At 44.7% G+C, this 21935-nt stretch overlaps 1 protein-coding gene across 7 annotated transcripts in view; it reads right to left on the reverse strand.

Annotated features, from left to right (window-relative positions):
* LOC105472635 (ETS transcription factor ERG) overlaps window positions 1-21935 on the reverse strand; it is a 282743-nt gene that overhangs the window by 57358 nt on the left and 203450 nt on the right. For 6 of the 7 annotated variants that reach the window (XM_071095720.1, XM_071095718.1, XM_071095716.1 and 3 more), the window contains one exon: window positions 9031-9248. In XM_071095720.1, the coding sequence (XP_070951821.1) occupies window positions 9031-9248 (218 nt within the window). Of the gene's footprint in view, window positions 1-9030; window positions 9249-9754; window positions 9779-21935 lie in introns of those variants that run through there. The other variant, XM_011726059.3, reaches the window with a different exon arrangement.

The following is a 21935-nucleotide window of genomic DNA, read 5'->3' on the forward strand; positions in this document are numbered from 1 at the left end:
ACAGGCGCCCGCCACTATGCCCGGCTAGTTTTTTTGTATGTTTAGTAGAGATGGGGTTTTACCGTGTTAGCCAGGATGGTTTTTTTTGAGATGGAGTTTCGCTCTTGTTGCCCAGGCTGGAGTGCAATGGCACGATCTCAGCTCACTGCAACCTCCGCCCCCACTGGGTTCAAGCGATCCTCTTGTCTCAGCCTCACAGGTAGCTGGGATTATAAGCATCCACCTAATTTTTTTAATATATATATTTTTAGTAGAGATGGGGTTTCACCATGTTGGCCAGGCTGGTCTCGAACTCTTGACCTACCTACTATTTTTAAAATGTGATTTTGTTTGGAGACACCTGGTGAGGTAAATGTAAAGGTGAATGCAGGTGAACTGACCTGATGTGATAAGATGGTAGTAAATATTTTAAAAATGTGTAATATATACAAAAAATCAAAATGCAGTTGGCCCTTGGATTTGATGCGTCTTGTCACTGCTTGTCTGACATGTGGAGTGAAGCTTGCTATCCCTGTCAATGCAGGAAAGAAGTTCAGCTTCTTCTACGAAGCCCTGAGGGAGTGAAGAAGAGTCCAGGCCTGTGGCCAAATGGCCAACTTTTACTTTCACTTTCAACTTTCACTTGACCAAGTGACGAAAACTTTTGGAAACTCAATGGTCATCTGTAAATGGGAATAATCATAGTAATGTCATCTCCTAGATGTTTGAGAAAACTGGACAGTATGTTGTATACCAAAATCTATTAATAAATCATGTGTGTTGTAAAAATATGGGTTAATATTATCCCTTTCAGGCCCTTTCTCTCCTGCCCAGGTACAGTTGATTGCACCCTCATCCCTGTTATTGCTGGGCCCTGAACATCGCTCTGTACTGAATGTGTGTCATGATCTCACAGAATCTTTTTCACCTTTGGTAGACCATGAGCTTCTCTTAGTTCCTTTATTTCTTTCTCTCTCTCGCTCTCTCTCCTATTTTTTTTTTAGACAGAGTCTTGTTCTGTCACCCAGGCTAGAGTGCAGTGCCATGATCTCAGCTCATTGCAACCTCTGCCTCCCAAGTTCTAGTGATCCTCCTGTCTCAGCCTCCTGAGTAGCTGGGACTACAGGCGCCTGCCACCATGCCCAGCTAATTTTTGTATTTTTTTGTAGAGATGGGATTTCACCATCTTGGCCAGGCTGGTCCCGAACTCCTGACCTCAAGTGTCCTGCCTACCTCAGCCTCCCAAAGTGCCGGGATTACAAGTGTGAGCCACCTGCACCCGGCCAGCTTCGCTTAACTCTTAATCCATCTCCATCGAAGCTAACACAGTACATGATGCAGATTAAACACCAAATAAATGTTGGTTTCGTGCAGCATTTGTCAACTTCGACACTATTGCCACTTGGAGCCAGATCACTCTTTGGACAGCTTGGGGTAGGGGCTGGCAGGGGTGCTGCCCTGAGTACTGCAGGATGTCTCTGGCTTCTAACCACCAGACACCAGTAACACCTCCCAGCTGTGACCAGCAAAAATACGAGCATTGGCAAATGCCTCTGCGGGCAACATCACGCTGGTTGAGAACCACTGGGCTAATGAGTTAGGCTCCGCTGAGCTCAGGCAAGGAGGCAAGAGCCTCTTGTTTTACCTGGTGTTTATCAGAGGGAAGTTCCTGTCCCCAGTGTCTGGGGTGATGCTTAAAAGGGGCCCTTAAAGGGGCCTCTATGCTCATGAGTATTCCTAGTTATGGTTTGTCCATACCTCGTTTGGGGTACATTCTCCAAGCCTTGGCCCATCCTTGCTTCCTCTTTTCCTCATGCCATATGTCCAACCCATCAGCAAAGCATGTTAATTCCACCTTCCAACTATACCCATTATGCGACTGCCTCTCCCACTGTCATGCAGACTTCTCCCATCCCACACCCAGATTTTCACAGGAAGGCTTCAACACAGGAGTCAGAGAGGCCCTGCAAAATCTAAGTAACACTATATCCCTCCTTTGCCTAAAGTCCCCTAATGGTTTCTGAGCTCACCTGAAAGTGAAAGTCAAAGTCTGGCAATGGCCCCACAGCCTCTCCAAACTCATCATCTATTACTCTTCTTCTTGGACACTAAACAGCAGCCACAATGGCCTCCTTGTTGTCCTTGAACACCTCAAGCGGACCTCAGGGCCTTTGCATTTAGTATTCCCTCCTCTTGGAATCTTTTCTGCTGTTTAATCACGGGCCTTCTCCCTCACTGCCTTTGTGGCTTTACTCAAACATCGCTTTTTTGTGGTCTTCTCCAGCCACCTTCTTTATTGCTGCCATCCCCTCATGGCTTTATTTTTCTCCTTAGCATTGATCACGATCTAACCTGCTGTGTGTTTTCATAGGTGATCTGATGTCATGACCATCTTCACTGCTAGAAAGCGAACTTAGTGAGGCAAAACGTTTTTGTATATTTTATTACTCTATCCCAAGTGCCTGGAAAAGTGACTGCACATAGTAGGTGCTCAATAAATATTAATTGAATGAATGAATGACTGCATGCATAAACAGTATGTCTAAGGCCCAGACAGACCCAGCAGGTAATCCCTACTTTTTCTCATCTCCATCACACTACAAGTGGTATGTTTTTTAAATAACATCTATAAAGCATCTTGCTATCTGACCCGAGGCTGGAATTATTCATGGCACACAATGAATCTCCATCCCAGAGAGAGGCAAGGCCCAGATAGCATCGTCTCTCGCTGCACAGGCCCAGCTGGGCAAAGCACCAATGTAGTGGGAGGGAAGGAGGTATTTCTCAACTCAGGCAAGGACTTCTGGGGAACAACCCCGCCTCCGCGTGGATTCTCCCAGATCATTCGCTGGGTGGGCCACCTTCACCCAGATGCTAGGCGTTCTCATTTTTCATCTCCTTGAATCGTGCAACAGAGCCGTGGTCCTCAGACTACCAGGCATCGGAATCTGGCAGAGGGCTCCTTCAAACACAGAGTGCTGGACTGCCACCCAAGGCTCTTGGATTCTAGGGCAGGACCTGAGAAGCCGCGTCTCAAACAAGCTCCCAGGGGGAGGTGATGCCGCTGGTCCCGGAGCCCACGTTGAGAACCACCACACCAGAGGAACCTTCACTCAACAGAATCGAACATGGCAATGGCTCCAGGCGGCCTGCAGACTGGGCTGAGGGAGGACTCACAGCATGGCACATAAATTCACTGAGTTCCACCTGCAGTGAGCCTCCAGGTGGGCTCCACAAAATCACCATCGCCCATGGAAAAGGGAAGGTGCTGCTTAGTGTAAGCTGCCTGTGATCTGGCTGGCCTGAGCTGGGGATGCTGAGATAGAGGAAAAGCAGCCTGCTTTGCACAGACCTGCCAGCCTGCTCACGGGAAGACAGTTTGCTTGTGGACCATGAGTGAGCAGGTGTTACCTCTTGGCTTATCCTGCCAGTCTATCATGACTTGAGCTTTAGGGATCTCACAGTGAATTCAGGGCATTGGTAGGGAGCTCACGAGAGGCTGAGCAGGCACCGATACTCCCAGCCGGGCCCTTGGTGTGGATGGCACAGGAAAACAGCTGGTTTTAGTTTGGCCGCACACTGACAGTTCTCCATTGTGGCTTTCTGGTGCGTGAGGCTAGAGTGAAGAAAGGGAGAGGGTGGCTGTGGACCACCGAAGCTGAGAAATGATGTCCTGTGTCTACACAACGTGCAATGAGATTAGTGTCTGCAAGAATTCTGCCGTTTGATCTGGCAGTGGCCAAGCCAAACCCACAAGGACGTCCCAGTTGGCTCGCAAAGCAGTGGTTCCTTTCTCTCCTGTTTTTCTTTTATTATGTTTTACAGAAGCTCTATTATAACAGCAACAGATCTCATTTCACCACTTGTATTTCATTTCAGGAGCTTGTAAGCACGTTAGGGCTGAGGTTTTGTAGAATTCCACTATTCGGTTGGGAACTAAGTCCTTCCTTCCTCTCAAAGCACATGGCCTTTTTCTCCGTGGGTACTGGATGGATAGGGATGGACAGAGGGCACCATTCCCAAGCTGGATATTCTATGCAGAAGGAGGTGGGCCATGTTCTTGCAAGACCTACGCTGCAGAGAGTGCACTTCTCCTATGGAGGTGTTTGCAAGATAGTCAGGGGCCACAAAGGTAACAGCCCACAAGTTCTAGCCAAAGAGTAATATTTGACTTACGTAACTTCCCCTTGGACTTGACTTCAAGAGGCATGTGCACTACAGGAAAGCCCATTATGCATAAGCTAAGAGGAGGGACAATTAGAAGAAGCCACTGGGCCAGGGGCCAGGAGATGGGCTAACTCCCTGGCACAGCTGGCCTGGGGCTTCGGCGTCTGGAAGGATGCAGGTGCAGGCAGTGGAGCGTTCAGGAGCTGCATTCCCAGCGGGGCTCCTCCAGAGTCGGGGAGCCAGACACAGCTCTGCAGCATCTCTGCTGTGAGCCCCTCCATGGCAGAATCTGCGTCTCCATGAACCCGACCTCTGCCCCTGCCCCTCAAGCTGGGCTAACACAGCCCAGTGCTGGTTCACGGTGTCCAAAATAAAGCAGAGTGAATCACGCCCATGTTCCTTTTTATGGAGCTGCGCCTGACATTCGTAAAGAGCCCATAATGAGGCCGGGCATGGCAGCTCACACTTGTAATCCCAGCATTTTGGGAGGCTGAGGTGGGTGGATCACCTGAGGTAAGGAGTTCGAGACCAGGCTGGACAACACGGTGAAACCCTGTCTCTGCTAAAAATGTGAAAACTAGCCACTCGGGAGGCTGAGGCAGGAGAATCACTTGAACTCGGGAGGCAGAGGTTGCAGTCAGCCGAGATCATGCCATTGCATTCTAGCCTGGGTGACAAGAGCAAAACTCTCTCTCAAAACAAAAACAAAAACAAAAAACAAACCACAGTGAGTCAGCAAAGCCTGCGAATTGGATCCCAGGCAGCCCTTTGTCTGCCCCAAGGCTGCCTCCAACCTCTGGCTGAGATGAGTCTTAGCTCCACTGATAACCTTTCAGCTTTCTTTTCCCCCAGTCCCCTTCAGGAAGCCCGTTGGATTCTTCATAGCAGGACACTGACTCACCACTTCGTTTCAGCTCTTTCAGGTCACTGAGCTTGAGCAGTCCCCTAGGGAACCTCTGACCTGACACGCCACCAGTCAGGCTGAGTTCCAGCAGTAGCACTGAACTGACCCCCCAGAGCACACTGGTTTGGAGATCTAAAAAGTACAATGGGCCACCAGTCACTGATCAGTGCAGCATCCCTGGAAGCCAGGTGTGGGGGTTGGTTTCCTGGGTCAACTTGGCCAGGCTGTAGCACCCAGTGACTTCATCAAACGCCAACTGAGGTGGTACTGGGAAAGCATTTTGCGCAGGTAACTCAGTCAGTTGAACTTGACTAAAGGAGATTATGTTGGATGATGTGAGTGGGCCTCATCCAATCAGTTGAAGGCCTTAAGAACAAAGCCTGTGGTTTCCAGAGAAGAAATTCTGCCTCAAGACCGTAACACAGAAATCCTGCCTAGTTTCCAGCCTGCCAGCCTCCCCTGCAGATCTCAGACCTGCCCACTCCCACAACTGCATTAGTCAATTCCTTCCAATAAATATCTTAAAATATTAAAATATCCTATAGGTTCTATTTCTCTAGAGAATCCCCACTGATACACCAGGCCAGCACCCAGACACAATGCCAGGAGACACACTGAGCTCTGGGGGAGACGGGCATGAGCTCTGTATCTTTCTCTTCTGCAAAGGGGATTAGTGTCAGCCACTCCTCTCTCTCCCCCGGAACATCCTTGGGGGTGGGGGACGATGACACTTGGTGACTGGTTGACATCTGTACACTGCCAGATGCCTCAAAGCTGAGGCAGCCTCTGCAGCCAGTGTTCCTCCCCTGCCTATTTCAACCCAGCTGCCCTTTTCCTCAAAGGAGGCACGTAGGCCTGGCCTGAAGGCAGATGGGGTCCACCTTGTTCTCTTCATGAACAGCACCCGCCAAACCCACATCGCTGCGAATCCACCAGAGGACCCGGAGGATGAAGAGGATGACATGATGATCTTCACTCAGTATTCACCCACCAAAACACATCACCGATGCTTCAAGAGCTGGAACAGCATTGAAAGTTTATGACGGGAGCAATGAGAATTCTGTGAGCCCTGAGACAGGAAGCTCTTAAAGTTCCCATTGTTTCCTTGAAAGAAAATGTCCAGGCCGGGCGCAGTGGCTCACACCTGTAATCCCAGCAATCTGAGAGGCCGAGGTGGGTGGATCGAGTTCGAGACCAGCCTGGCCAACATGGTGAAACCCAGTCTGTACTAAAAATACAAAATTCAGCCAGGCATGGTGGTGCATGCCTGTAATCACAGCTATTCAGGAAGCTGAGGCAGGGGAGTCGCTTGAACCCGGTGGGTGGAGGTTGCAGTGAGCCGAGATCGTGCCACTTCCCTCCAACCTGGGTAAAAAAGAGCAAAACTCCATCTAAAAGAAAAAGAAAAGAAAAGAAAATGTCCAGTTCCCCTGAAAAAGATTTCCCAGAAAGAGACCCTCAGTGCAGCACCAGCCTTTCACTTGCCTGACAGAATAACCACCCAGGAGCTTTCCCCAGTCTGCTGCGCTGAGGGCCCTGGGGGAAATGCCTGGTGTCTCTCTTTCTTATGGGCTGAAGCCCCTGGTGTCTTTCTTATGGGCTGAAGCCCCTGGTGTCTTTCTTTCTTATGGACTGAAGCCCCTTGCCTGTGGCTCAGGGTTGCCCCAAACGCCCAGCCTGCACCCTGGGGTCACAACATAGGCTGGAAAAGCAGCCCCATGCCTGGCCAGGAGGGAGAGGAGACAGCAGCTACCAAGCGGAATCACAGGCCCACGCTAAGGAAAACAGTGTTTGCACTTCTCCCACAAACAGAACGCTTATTTTATTTTAAATTCGGGAATAACACAGTGAGAACAGCAGAAACTTTCATTTCTGGAGCACTGTTCTCACCTCCTCACTCAGTCTCCCTTTGGAGACTTGCTGCATCCAGACTGGCCCCAGGCCAGACTCTCAAACAAGGGCCAGGACATGGCTCACTCTGCCTGTTGTCCGTCGGAAATCATCTCAGTGCCCCTTTGTCTGAGGTGTTTCCTTCCTCTCTCTCCCCTTTCCAACATCCCCCACCTCCCTGCAGGTGAATTGCCCGTAGGTAGAAATCAGCCTCTGCAGAAGAAAAGCTTTAGAAATATGTCCCAGTCTTAGTGTCTCTGCCGTGATCACGCTGGCGTATATGGGATCATATGACTCCACCCAAAACAGAATTCATTCAGTGTTCCCAGGTTGTGTTCCACCAACTGATCTCCTGCATAAACACTGCTGCATTCTTTAGAACATGATTACCTGCATTCTTCTGTGTTTCAGAAATATATACAGTTAATGATCAGCAGAAACACTGTATCAAATGTATAGGATTTGTGGGTAAAAAATATTTAGATGTAATCATTAACTTCTCACAACTTTGGTGCCCTGGACCCATCGCTGCATTTTCTACCCATGTCCTTCCATAACTCCTGGAAGGAATCTCTTGATGAGATCCAAGATGGGCCTGCCTTGAGCTCCACTTAAAGGACCAGTGTGGTGGCAATATTTAGCATCAGAGCCACTGCCCTTTCAGGAAGCTAGATGCACCGACGTGAACTGACTTCTCGGAGTGCAGGAGCGTTCTGGCATCTCCCATCTCCCCATCTGGCACGTCCAGCCTTGCTGTTGACATTCTCTCTAGGACACTGTGACTTGGCACCTTCATTAACACCACACTAGGAATTGACGCAACCATTTCCAGACTTATAAACTATGACACTTATAATAAACCTTTTTAGCGTTCAAACATGTATGTAACAAAAAGGCCCCATTACAGCTTCAACCGAGTGGAAAATGCTCAGGGTGTGGAGTCAAATGCTCCTGGTTTAAATCCAAATTCTGATTCCATTTAAGTGGTGATTTGAGGTCAGATTGGAAATGCCTGGCCACAGGTTTCTTCATCCATCAAATAGGGTCGAGTGTGCTTCATCAGGGGCTGCTTGGAGGACTGAGGGGCTATTGGATATAAAAGAGCTTTGTACACAGTAAAGTGTCTGAAAATGTGAGCTGTTCTTATGACCGGATGGTAGATTATGCAACATTTAAAAGAAATAATCTGTTCTTGATCCTAAGATTTGATATTCTTTTTCCTGAATACATATAGGGTATTAGATAATAATTAAAATTAATTTTACTTTTCAAAACTACACATAATTCAATGCTTTTTGAGGGCCAGGGACAGTTCTGCATTTGGTAATACATTTTACATGACAGTCGCATGTTCATGACAAACTCAGGGAAGCTAATAATTACGGGAGACACCGGAGCGGGCTTTATGTGTAAGCTAAGAGGAGAAAATAAAACAGCAGGCATTAAGAGAAAGGACCGCAGGGATCGGAGGGTGGGGTGAGGGTGGAGGGCAGATAATGGAGATCCACTAGCAAATTCAAATGGCTTGGACATACACTGCACCGCCTGGCCACTAGCTGACACTCTCCCTTTGTGAAAACATAAGACAACATTATTTTACAGGCAATCAAACCTCAGATGAATTCCACCATATGTGGGCAAGGCTCCCCTCCCACAGAGCCCTTGTGCCTGGGAAATAGAATTGAACACATCTTCAAAGAGAGTTCTTGGTAAATATACTACTGATTTTACAAACTCCATCCTCTACACAAACCACTGGAGAACACATTTTCCCAGCGCTGCCCAACATCACCGTTCAATGGCCTTTCTTTCTTCCTTCTTTTTTTTTCTTTTTTTTTTCTTTTGTTAGCCAGAGTCTTGCTCTGTCACCCAGGCTAGAATGCAGTGGCATGATCCCGGCTCACTGCAACCTCTGCCTCTTGGATTCAAGCGATCCTCCTGCCTCAGGCTCCCGAGTAGCTGAGACTACAGACACAGTGGCCTTGTTTTCTAAGTCAATCTTTGGAGAAGCATGACTCACTTCCACTTTGTCTTTCTAAAGGATAGGAAAATGGGAGGTCGGGGAGAGAAAGGGGCGGAAGTCTCCTTACCTTGAGCCATTCACCTGGCTAGGGTTACATTCCATTTTGATGGTGACCCTGGCTGGGGGTTGAGACAGCCAGTCCTGCTGAGGGACGCGTGGGCTCATCTTGGAAGTCTGTCCATAGTCGCTGGAGGAGGACGCTGTCATCTCCGTCTTAGCCAGGTGTGGCGTTCCGTAGGCACACTCAAACAATGACTGGTCCTCACTCACAACTGATAAGGCTTCCTGAATGCCCAAAGAAACACATAATTCAAGACACTCCAACAGACAGTCATGTTTCAAAAAGTTGTTGATTTCAGAGTCCTTTCTAACTGGGACCACATTTTAGATAGTTTTTACCGTCTCCATTTCTACCATTCAGAAGAAAAAAGTAGCTTGTTTTTCTTTCCTCCAGACAGTAAGAGTTAGAAATGCCAGCCTAGAAAAACTTATGCAGGTCTCGAAGCATCCCAGGCTTGACTGCGGCAGGGCAGCAGAATATCCACTTTAATCTCAACTTAAGGAAGTTGAATTTCAAAGGTCTTAGAAGACACCCAATTGCATGTGTCATTATTTGACAAATGCAATCTATAATTCAAGCAGACAGGGTACAGAGTGGTCATGAAGATTAAAAAAAGAAATCTGAAGGCCAACACCTAAGCATCTGGCAAAATTGCCACATTCCCGGGGATTCTGAGGAAGAGGGACTTAGAGGAAGACAGAGGGATCAATGGAGCACCAGGGCAACCAACCAAAGATACAAACGTTTCCACTCTAAGTTATTAGCCGAAGTAGAGTTTCAAGTGGTGATTCCATGATGGTGAACATCTGGATGATAAATGAACAAAAAAAAAAAAAAAAAAAAAAAAAAAAAAAAGCTGTGAAGTATCCAGATGCTTCCAAACACCACGATGTTTAAAATATCTGCATCACTCACAAGCTCTCTTTTCCCCTTACTTTCGATTAATATCTTTGCTCTTTTGCATGATTTGGTGAGAATAAATAGCCATTTGTCATTGCTGGATCAATCATTTTTCACGGTTTTAAGTCAAACAAGTGGTTAGCCAATGGCTATGTTTATATTCTACAGCCAATGAGCAACGGCAAGTTTGGGAAATTTCAACTATTTAAATGTGCCTTCTGCTGCAATCACACAGAGCTGCTGTGATACAATCCCATTTTGGTTCTTAGACCAAAAAAAATCCATATGAATGCTCATTTTTATATTAGTCCTTTGGCACCCTCAGTGTTGACATCAACTAGTGAGAAGCAAAGGCTAGTTGGGCCACACATTTTTATTTAAAAAAAAAAAAGAAAAAAATAACTTTGGGGCCAGAGCAGGGGAAGCAGGGGAGTGTGGGCTTTGCAGACCCTTCCAGTCCAAACTTCTCATCTCCAAATGAGAAATCTGAGACCTAGAAAGGTCCAGAGCTAATCTTGAATGAGCTGGCCATCATCAACTAGGGGGTTAGTGACGGAAATGACGTGGGAATTACCACCTGCCTTCTCCTTGCCCCCACAGCCCTATGATGCCCTTTGTGACATTTTTTTTCATTTGGGACATGTGTTTAAATTAGCACCCTCCTCCCCTTCTTTGAATTGGCCTTTAAATAAATAAGGTGCTTCCCATCAGTGATCTCATCCTAGAAGCAGCCCTTCTGAGATGGAGAGCTCCCTCCCCATCCAGAAAGATCAGAATCTTTAGGAAACAATCACCCCAACCCCACATCTACTCTGTCGCTCGATCCTCCACCTGCCCCAGGACCAAGTTTTTTCCTTAGCTTCCCAAGTGCACAAACTTCTTTGCTAGACGCACTGCACTGAGGATCAGCAAGGAGAAAGAATCAGAAGAAACTTGAACCTCTGTCTCTTAAAGTGGTGGCCAGCTGTCTGTGCATATGCAAAAGTGCCGTCCTGGACTCCATTAGAACCTGTAGAATTACAGCCCTGTGACACCCTGGGAAAGACGAAGCCTGGTGTTCAAAGAGTAACGCAAAATGTACCAAAAAGTCAGCTATGCCAGACAGAGAACCAGAATCAGGCACGAGGGAAAAAAAATCATCTTGAATAGACGGCAAAATCAAACTTACCAACAATCAAAAATAATACGAGACAGTGTCACAGAGGCTGACAGTACAGAAACGGCATCCTAGATGTTCGGGAACCTGAAATTCATGGCTTTCTCTTCCAGTCACAATTGAGTGGCCAACTCAAGGAGTCTAAACACATAGATGTGGGTTTCAAAGTAAAATCAGCACCATAGACTTAGCGTAGTCATGCTAATTCAGACAAAAATTAGACCTTCTTAAAAAATTTTTGCAAAACAGATACTCCCTTCCCATGGTGGCACTGGTTAGTGTGTTTTACAGGCTCAGAACAGGAAACAGAGCTGATGGCTGCTGCCTCTCTCCTTCCTGGGCCTGAGCCTCAACCCAGGCTCGCAGGGGAATAACACACTATGTAATGTTAGCTTTGGCTCACCCATGATGAGAAACATGAACGAATGTGTGATTTATATCAGAAATTGGCAAAAACAGGTTATATATATAAGAAACAGGCTACATTTAAAATTACAAACTAAAAAGAAAACAGCTGCAACAACAACAAACAAGCAATAACTTTACAGTATCAGTATCTCTCCAAGATAAAGTAAGATACTCTTGCAAACAAAGTCAACAGCCACATAATATAGCGTAAGATTGAATAAGAAAAAAAACCCCAAAATATTAGAACTCAAATGAAGCTGAAGTGTGTGTTTGTAGGGGAAGGAATCCATTCTCACATCTGGCAAAGCATTATTTCAGCACATGGTTTTCTAAAGAAAGAAATCAAAGTTAATTGAGATCGATTTAGGAAGGAAAAAACCCTTAGAAATGCTAGAGATATGGGAGGCATGCCTTCTTTCTTTGCATCTTAAAATTCTTCTCACAGTTAATATTGCACAGAAATGAGAAAGGGAATATAATTCAGAATATTGCAAGCAAACCCTCAGTTGCTTTTGCTCATTAGAAGGGAAAAACTTTGAAAATAAGGAAGCTTCAGGATAAACATTTCAAAAGGGGTGAAATACTGTCCACATTTTGAACAGACACAGCAACCCAAACTATGCCCCCAAATGATTCTCACTCAACAAAGGCTGTGGAACACCTAGAATGAAGTACAGCTCAGGATAAGGAAACAAATGAATAAAGAAAGCCTCTCTCACAGCCACATTCGGGGAGTAAGAAGCAGCTGAGGGGAGTTTTCACAGACCCACTTCCACAAGAGAGGTCACTAACGTTAAGTGCTATTCTTCGAAAGCAAACCAAGCCACAGCCCCGCCACATCTTTGTCCTCCCATTTGACTTGGCTGTTGGCAGGTTTCATCATCCCTTTGGTTAAAGCTTGAATGGACACAGGCTGCTGCATAGGACCCTCCCTGCCTGGCGGCCCTGTGACTTCAAAGGGGAGACAGGATCTAGCCCAGTAGGATTAAAACCAGAAAGAGTGCTGAACGCAGGCTGCTAACCAGGACCACATGAGTTCTTTAACTCCAGCTCTAGGAGAGACTTCCTGGCCTGGACTGACATGTCCCTCCTTCCCTGCAGCCTGGCTCCTCCTCTTTATAGCTAGGAGATCTCACCTACCTACTTACCTGCCTGCCTACCTGCCGGCGGGGGTAGGCTGCTGCCTTAGTTAGCATGTATAGATTGTTATTGCAGAAACTCTGGCCAGCCACAGCACTTGGGATCTGCTTTGGTGGCTTTGTAACAGAGAATATTTTAAACATCAAAATCTGGCAGATATGTGGCATAATAATAATTTCATATGCCTACTTCTATGTTACCATAAAAAGACCTGAGCTTTAGATTGGTGTTTGCCAATGTGTGGGGTGTTTTTTTTTCTGTAGCTCCAGGAAAGCTGGGATATTCCCATCAGGCAAATGGCAGGCTACCAAGGCCATTTTTAAAGAATTTATGAGAAACACATAACTCTAAGCAAATTACCCCCAAACAAAAGGTACTGCTGTGTTAGTACTATAGTGTTTATTATTTCATTTCAATACAGAATATACCAATAACATATGAGGACCATTCCTTTGGATTTTGGTCATGGGATAAGTTCCAGAAATGAGGGGAGGTCCCACCAGGTTGCATTTCATATTATAACTCTAAAATATGCATTTATTTTCAAGTAACTAGAGTACAAAAAAGGATCCAAAATACTTAGATTAAAACACTAAAAAAGAAAGCTAACAAAGTTGAAAGCACACTGACATTTTCAGCAAAATATTTCAGGAATCCTGAAGCCTTTCTATAACAGATGAATATTTTGCAAGATGCATATTTCTCAACCAAAGTATTAGAAAATAAGGGCCCAAATTGATTCTAATTTGTGATCCCTATAGCTCATAAAAATATTACATTGTTAATACACAGAATCCATCGTACTTAAACTCTTGAAAATCTGGAAGTGGTAAAGTGTTGAAACTGAGAAAATCTTAAAGAATGGTCAACTGAAGTTCACATCTGGAGTAAACAAAGGCATTCAGGGAAATGGTCCTTTCATGGTTTTCAAAAATTAGGAAGATGGCCAGAATTAGACCTCCAGAGAATTGGATTATCAAATCCATCTTCAATGTTTTCAAGTCTTATATGTGATAATTATTTTATAATTATGAAAAACAAATGCAACAACTAAGTGGAATAAGAATTTTATGATCATGATCATGCTTAAAAAAAAAAAAATCTTGGGTGGGGCATGGTGGCTCACTGCTATAATCCAAGCACTTTGAGAGGCCAAGGTGGGTGGATCACGAGGTCAGGAGACTGAGACCATCCTGGCTAATATGGTGAAACTCTGTCTCTACTAAAAATACAAAAAAAAAAAAAAAAAAAAATTAGCTGGGCGTGGTGGCGGGTGCCTGTAGTCCCAGCTACTCGGGAGGGTGAGGCAGGAGAATTGCTTGAACCGTAGAAGTGGAGGCTGCAGTGAGCCGGGATCATGCCACTGCACTCCAGGCAGGGTGACAGGGTGAGACTCCGTCTCAAAAATAAATAAATAAATAAAGTAAAAAATAAAACAATCTGAAAGAAGTCCTTGCTGCTATCACAATACAGTGTGGAGATCATTCATTTAGGAAGCCAATATCATCTTAAATCAATAGCCTGCTTTTTCTGTCAGTTTGAATCTCATTTCAATCCAATACAAAACCCTTCCTTAAATTTCTCTTGCATGCCGGGCACGGTGGCTCACGCCTGTAATCCCAGCGCTTTGGGAGGCCGAGGCGGGCGGATCACAAGGTCAGGAGATCGAGACCACGGTGAAACCCCGTCTCTACTAAAAATACAAAAAATTAGCCAGGCGCGGTTGTGGGCACCTGTAGTCCCAGCTACTCGGGAGGCTGAGGCAGGAGAATGGCGTGAACCTGGGAGGCGGAGCTTGCAGTGAGCAGAGATCGCGCCACTGCACTCCAGCCTGGGCGACAGAGCGAGACTCCGTCTCAAAAAAAAAAAAAAAAAAAAAAATTTCTCTTGCATATCAACAAGCAGAATTTGGTACATCACTTAACTCCCTATACTGCCATGTATAAGATATCTTTTAACCACTTTCATAAATAGCTTACCCACCAAATAAACCAGGTTACCTTGTTAAGCACTTTGCATGCAATATCCTCTTAAATTCAATTTTGTCGATTATAAGATACACCACTTTTCACATTTTATCAACTCTGAAATACGAAAATGAAAGGCCTACCCTAGGTATTAGGCAGCATTTCTTCTTCTCTGATGGCAGATAAAATAATGGGACATTTTATAACCAATGATGTCTTACATTTTACGAAAAATGATCATTTAATCCTTACAACTGTCCTATAAGGTCAGCTGTGATTCTTGCCCACCCATCAGAAAGTGGGATTATAGAAGTAACATCAACAGTGAGGACGAGGTAGAAACAGCGTTTGTATCTCTGAATGGAATCATTCCCCAAGGTTGTACACTGGCCACTACCTGGGTGTTACTGGAAGGAAGAAGTTGGATTAAGAAAAGTCACATGGTGGAGTGTTTTGGTGCCTGCTCTTGCCATGAGAGATGGAAACATCTAGATAGAGACAGAGAGAGAAAGGCTGGTAGAGGGAAGAGACAGAAGAAGGATGAAGGGATAAATGTCCAGAATCCCTGGATCTAGGATGGAACAAAGGATCTGGACAGTAAATGGAGAGTGTTGGAAATCAGTAAGGACTTCTCTAGGTATACCACTCTCTTCTGCGAGCCTAGAGATGTGTAGCAATGGACACCGCATACGGTTAATTATTTCTTTTGCAATGGTTTAAATCAACAACCCTGTTCTTTTCTTTGATGAATCAGATTATTCAGACACAAAGACATGACCAGGTGTTGGGATGTGTTCATTGCAGGTGGATACCTGCCTTCTCTTAATGAGTACTATGCAGGAAAACTAGGATAGGTAGAAACCATTTATAAATATGCTGGAGCCTGTGCCACTTTGGGTGGCCTTTAATGGATGTCTGCAGATCTAAGGATATTGGACAACTATTTATTAGGCTGTCGCAGGCTCTATTGTTTATAGTTTCTCTTTAAGGCAGCACACATACAGTAGATGCTTCTAAAAGGTCTAGTATCTAATTGTATTTGCAGGAGGAAAAAGCAACACAAACAAAATAGGCAATGCGCTTAGAAAAAGCTCTGCTCTCCCACCATAAGCCCGACGAAGATACGCCAGTGCTTCAGGAGGCTTTATTCTAAATGTGTGCACTTTTGCCATTGTGATGCCACCAGTATCTCATTAAGAAAGAATCTTCATCTGACCAGTGTGTCTTTTATTTACAACACAGAAAAAAGCCAAACGTGGGAAGCGAAAGAAGCTTCGCCAAACTGGGGGTGATCAGTTTTGCCCCTTCTTGATATGATTTTCTTTTGTTCTTAATTCTTCAGAGAAGGAAGCATTAACATCTTATATTAAATGCAGTATCTAGCTTTGTGTTCACGTTTTTCTAATTTAACACATTGCTATTTTAGTCCTTCAAAAATATAAAAAATTCTTGGATTAACCTCAAAGGAAACATGTATGTAGGCAAATGAAGTCCTTCTAAAGAGAGTATTTCTCCAATATGGTATCACTTCAGTGTCAAACAATTTCAACACTCACAACACTAGTTCAGTGCTAAGAAAATGAGACCCAGAACTAGTGTCCAGATACATTTGCACATACATATATACAAACACACACACATGCATACATATGTACACATATACATGTGTGCGTGCATGCAAATACATACATACACAAATACATACATACATACACACACATATACAGATATGTATATGCATATATAAATGCATATATAAGTGTATGCATATATGCTAATAGATGCCTATACAAATATATGCATATATACAATACATAATGTATATACAAATACATCATACATATGTATACATATTACTAAATACATATTAAGATAATAAGGAGAGATGAAAATCTTTATCCTTATTATCTTTACTAATAGAACGCTTTAGAGGACTTTCAGACATTTTTTATCTTTAATCATATCCACTAGGGCAAATGTTGCCTAAAAGATACAGAGAATCTGGCTTCTTCCCGTTTCACCTCTGCTCCTTCCTCTCTTATCCTACACGGTGCTTTCCCCTACGCTACGCTCAGCACATCCCTTCAGAACAGACTTAGCTGGGGATCCATCCCCTCCATGCCCTTCAGCCGATTTTCCCTGCTCTGGACTCACTGGGTTTCTCAGGGCTCTGAGAAGGCCTGGCTGGTACCAGCAATTCTTTTTGCCCACAGACTTCTCCCCTCGCCTCGCCTTTATTAAAATATAAGCATTTTCAAGGCTGGCTCCTCTGTATGTCTGCTCCTAGAAATAAGATAATTTCTTAACCTCAGATGTTTGTTGGTGTTCATAATAGCCCTAGGACTAAGTTATCAGGTGATATTACAGCCCCATCATAATGCTATAAATGGGGTCCACAAACTTCTATTACATCCAAATGAAGAGACATGTTTTTGTGAGATGAATGGGTTGTGTAGCCAATGGCCAGGAGTTCCAGGGAGTCTGGGAAATAATTGCCATTGGCAATATGTCTGCAGTCATACTACCAAAGAGGACATTATTGCCGAGTTTCACCTTAAATCCGCATAGGCTTAAATAGAGACTTCTTAGAGCTAAGCAACCTATGAACAGAATAAGACTTACTGGAAAATGAACATTTGCAAAAGAAGGAGGGAGCATTCGATCTGGAAATCAGAAACTCTAGAAATATTGTGAAAGATTGAAGTATTGTAGAAAAATGTTAAAGAAAGAATAGTTATGCCCACATAATGAAAACTAGATTTAAATGAGCCTTGGGAGATTAAGAATTTCAACCAACGTAATTTTAAAACAACCCTTTGTTTTCTCAGTGCCATGTAGAATAAACCCTGAATGCATTTGAAAGGATAATGAACTGGGACTCTTCGCCCTGGCAAATGTCATTTAACTGTTTAACAAACAATGTGCCTGTGATGTTAATAGCTTCTTATTTTCTTCTTTAAAGAATCGCTTTTCCGGCTGGGTGCAGTGGCTCACTCACTCCAGTAATCCCAGCATTTTGGCAGGCCAAGGCAGGTGGATCACCTGAGGTCAGAAGTTGAGAGCAGACTGGCTAACATGATGAAACCCTGTCTCTACTAAAAATACAAAAAGTTAGCTGGGTGTGGTGGTGCACATCTGCAATCTCAGCTACTCAGGCGGCTGAGGCAAGAGAATCGCTTGAACCTGGGACGGGGAGGTTGCAGTGAGCTGCCGTGGCACTCCAGCCTGGGCAACAAAACTCCATCTCAAAAAAAAAAAAGAAGAAGAAGAATCACTTTTTCTTCCCAGTAGGCTTCTTTCCTTCTTTGGAGATGAGCAAAAAGTATAAAAACATCTGTGGAAACCTCCTGTTTGTATGTTTTACATGGGTACAAAAAATGCACTCGCTATTCGTTAGGGCTGGTTCTACTCTTGACACTCAAAACTTTTTATTTCTCTAATCACTGTCATCATATATTACTCACGAATATTCATCAAAATCCTTTTCTTTCTTTTTTATCTAGTTTTAAATAATTCATTTGAGATAAAAAGAACTTTTTCTTTCCTTTTTTTTAATCACTCAGTGGAGGATGAACATGAAGCTATACCAATGGGTAGGAGACCGTCTGGTAGAGCACGGGAGCCAGGGATGGGGATCTGAAGATGGAAGATGTGAGTTTCAAACTGGGCTCTGCCTTTGCTCTGGGAATCACCTGGGTAAATCCTTTAACCCTTTCCTGTCCCAAGTGTGAGCTGAGAGCTTGCCAGAAACGCAGATTCCGAGTCTCCAACCCTGCTGAATCAGAATCCGCTTTGAAACAACTTCCCCAGGTGAGCTGCGTGCCTGCTCACTTCAACTGCTGCAATATCCTTTTTGGACTCTCAATTTCTTCAACTATAAAGGTGGTACTAATGGCAACCAGCTGCCAAGCAGCTCTCTCCCAGGACAGTTAAATGGGCCAAATAAGCTTGTGTGTGTAACAGGTTTCATAAATCTTAATACTGTATTTAAATTATCATCACATGATGGAAAGGTGATGTGACTGACTCCAGACCTCCACATGTGAACCATCAGAATCACCCATCTCTAGTCATACTATTCTAACAAGCCAGATGCAAGGCAAATCACAGTCTCTTGTGTGCAAATTATCACTTATTTTTTGTAAGTACTGGATATTCAAACCATGTATCTACCTAACAGAGACGAAGGGAGATCTAGCATCTTTCATTGCAAGAGCACATCTGCCACTTTCATTTAGCCTTTTTGGTCCCTGGTCCAATTTTTTTGTGGGGTTTCCATTCAAATTCTACATTAGTTTGTTTAATGTCAATTAACCCAAAGCTTTGTGCAGGAAGGAATGAATTTTGGTATGCTCCCCAGCGTGCTGCTGGTATTCTCTACATAACAGGACAATAAATGAATGAATATACCAGGGTCTTGTAACATAATGTCCTTTTTTTTTTTTAACCTAGAATAGCACAAGGCACATAGTTGATCGCCCTCAAACTTCTGAAGAAAAGGGTTTTCTTCTGGGATGTGGAATTCATAACGCTCGTTATGGTAACTTTCCCTAAAACTTGTTGAAGTTTTCATAAACTTCTATGAGGAAGTGCTTTTATGGCAGTCTGGCTAAGAAGCTCACACCATCATTCTGCCCTCCTGATTTTTGAAACGTACAAGCCCAGGTTGAAACTCAGGTGATTCAGGGCTTGAGAAACACGAAGGCCAAGCTAAGGAGTAGCAAAGTTGCTTGCACTTTTTTTGCTATTGGTGCGGTCCTTCTCTGAACACCAGGGGAGGGACGGTGCCTCGTCTCACTCCTCTTCAGAAGGAGCTCCGTGAACACTCGGCAGTTTTATGCTTGGCCCTTTCAAAACACACAAAGGCTAAAAATACAGTGTGCTACGCCTCTGGAATGTGTCTCATCTGTGAATCTCTGACACATGGATTCATTGTTTTCCATAAAATTCCAGGAATTTTATTCATGAGAAAATTCTGGCACAATGGAAAACCCTGGCAAGCACAGATAGGGGCAGCAGATGTCCTGGCCTCCGCCCACAACTCTGTCTCTGCTTTCAGCTAATTTTCATCAGGTGTCTCTCTCATGCCTTCAAACACTCAATCCAAAATTTCCCATGAGACGGGGGTGGGGGATGGGGGTGTCAAAACAACCTTAAGTTTTTAAATAATTGGTGCGGTCCCCCCGCCCCCAGACAGGTGTGCCATACCAGGTTCAACATGCAAGTGCCAGGATGCAGCATGGGCACTTTAAGAAGGAGCCGCAAGAGCACAGGGCCACTGGCTCAAGATCCAGCTGCCCTTGGAGCTCCACCACTCAGTTCCCCTCGTGTCCCAAGTCTCCAAGCTCCTCATCTAAAACGAGGGTCTGGTCTACTGATGTTTTCTAAGGCTCCATTTTGCACCAAAGTGAAATCGATTTTGTTTAACTAGTAACATCCTCTTTCAGCCATAGCCAGCCTGCAGTCTCTACCTCCTCCATCTCTGAGCAGACATGCAGATAAGGTAGAAATCTACCACGTATGGAGTTGCTAAAAACTTTCTATGCATCCCAGTTAGATGCTAACTGCAGGGTCTTCCCCTGCTGCCCCCAGACTTTAATTTTCCTCGATCTTGTGGGTATCTCCTTCTGTGCTAATGGTAATAAGAAGCTAGTCGGCACCCTGAGAGCTAGTGTCATGTTTTTAAGTATGGAAAGGATCTATTCTCTTGCATGGGAATATGGTATCTGTTCTACACATAAAGCACTTCAATAATAATAATGATAAACATGGCAACATGGTAATACCAACCAAAAGTCTTGCAGAAACTGGGGCTCTGGCAGAGAGAGGAGCGTGAATAAGTCTCCACTATTCACGTGATGGTCCAGGGGCCTCCTTCCTTTGCTTTCTATCCCCGTCCCCAGATAATTGTTGGCATGAGCCACACACTGTAAAGGCAGACATGAACACAGACGTTTTCTTTTTCTTAGACACTGACTTATGTAGGAAGAGTTAGTCTTCACCCGCTGTGAGGGTCCAATCCCTGCCAAGGTCTTTCTTCAGCTTGGTAAGTGATGATGTCTGACTCCCTGGGGCTGGGAGGCTAAGCCTGTGCTTTGCAGAAGATTTTCCAGCACATAAATATATCCTGGTTGCTGCATGGAAAGGGGACTAAGTAGCCAGGGCATCAGAGCCCTTTGCTAATGCTATACGCTGAGCTCATGTTTTTCCTGTGATATAGATGGGCACTGGGTAGACCCCGTCCTGGTAACACTTTTCATGCACCAACAAGTTGGTTGCCAGTGAGACTTGATTTTTATGGCTCTGGGAGTGCTGACCTCAAAACCTAACACTTTTTGAACTATGAGAGCAATCCCTCTAACAATTTCAAACTACACATACATATATCACACCCACCAGGGCTCTTTTGCCATCTGGCTTGAGCCCCTCTATAAATATGTCTACTCTGAAAGCCACAAGGCTGAGCGAGGTGGCTCATACCTGTAATCCCAGCACTTTGGGAGGCCGAGGCAAGCGGACAACGAGGTCAGGAGATAGAGACCATCCTGGCTAACATGGTGAAACCCCATCTCTACTAAAAATATAAAAAATTAGCTGGGTGTGGTGGCACGTGCCTGTAGTCCCAGCTACTCAGGAGGCTGAGGCAGGAGTATCGCTTGAACCTGGGAGGCAGAGGTTGCAGTGAGCCAAGATCACGCCACTGCACTCTAGCCTGGGCGACAGAACGAGACTCTGTTTCAAAAACAAAACAAAAGAAAGTCACAAATACTCTTTAAAAGTCTGTAGATTCATACCCAAATCATCAAGTCCTGCAGAACAGCCTGGTGACTTGAAATCTTGATGTGTACAGAGTCTAAACCTCGGTCTTTGCATTGCCTCCTTACTGGACCTCTTTACTTATTAAGATTCTTCCTTGTGGAAGAAGTGAGGTCATGGGTGTCCACATCTATCTTTCCCAGGAAGAAAAGGAAGCTTCAAGATCTGGGAAATGCTATGCACCATCGTGCAGGTTCCAAGCAGCACAGAGTCACCTGTGGGGGGGTAGGTAGGTGAGTAGTGGACATCTGACCACCCAGTGCTGTGCAGGACTACCTCCTTGCAGAGCAGGTGGGGCCTTCCAAGTTGCCCGCTCATCCAACCTGCACAGTAAGCTGTACGGGAGTGTCATGGGGCTATGCCTACTTCAAAGAGCAACTTAGCTAAAGGGAAAGATAATTTGCACTTGCTCTCTTCCACTCCAGCAGACTTGCACTTGTCGCTATTTATTTGTGAACACAGACGCATTTTAGATTGACTTAACAAATAAAAAAAGGTGCAAAGAATAGGGCAGCTGAAAGTCA

This window comes from Macaca nemestrina, chromosome 4 (assembly GCF_043159975.1).
Source record: "Macaca nemestrina isolate mMacNem1 chromosome 4, mMacNem.hap1, whole genome shotgun sequence".
Taxonomy (NCBI): domain Eukaryota; kingdom Metazoa; phylum Chordata; class Mammalia; order Primates; family Cercopithecidae; genus Macaca; species Macaca nemestrina.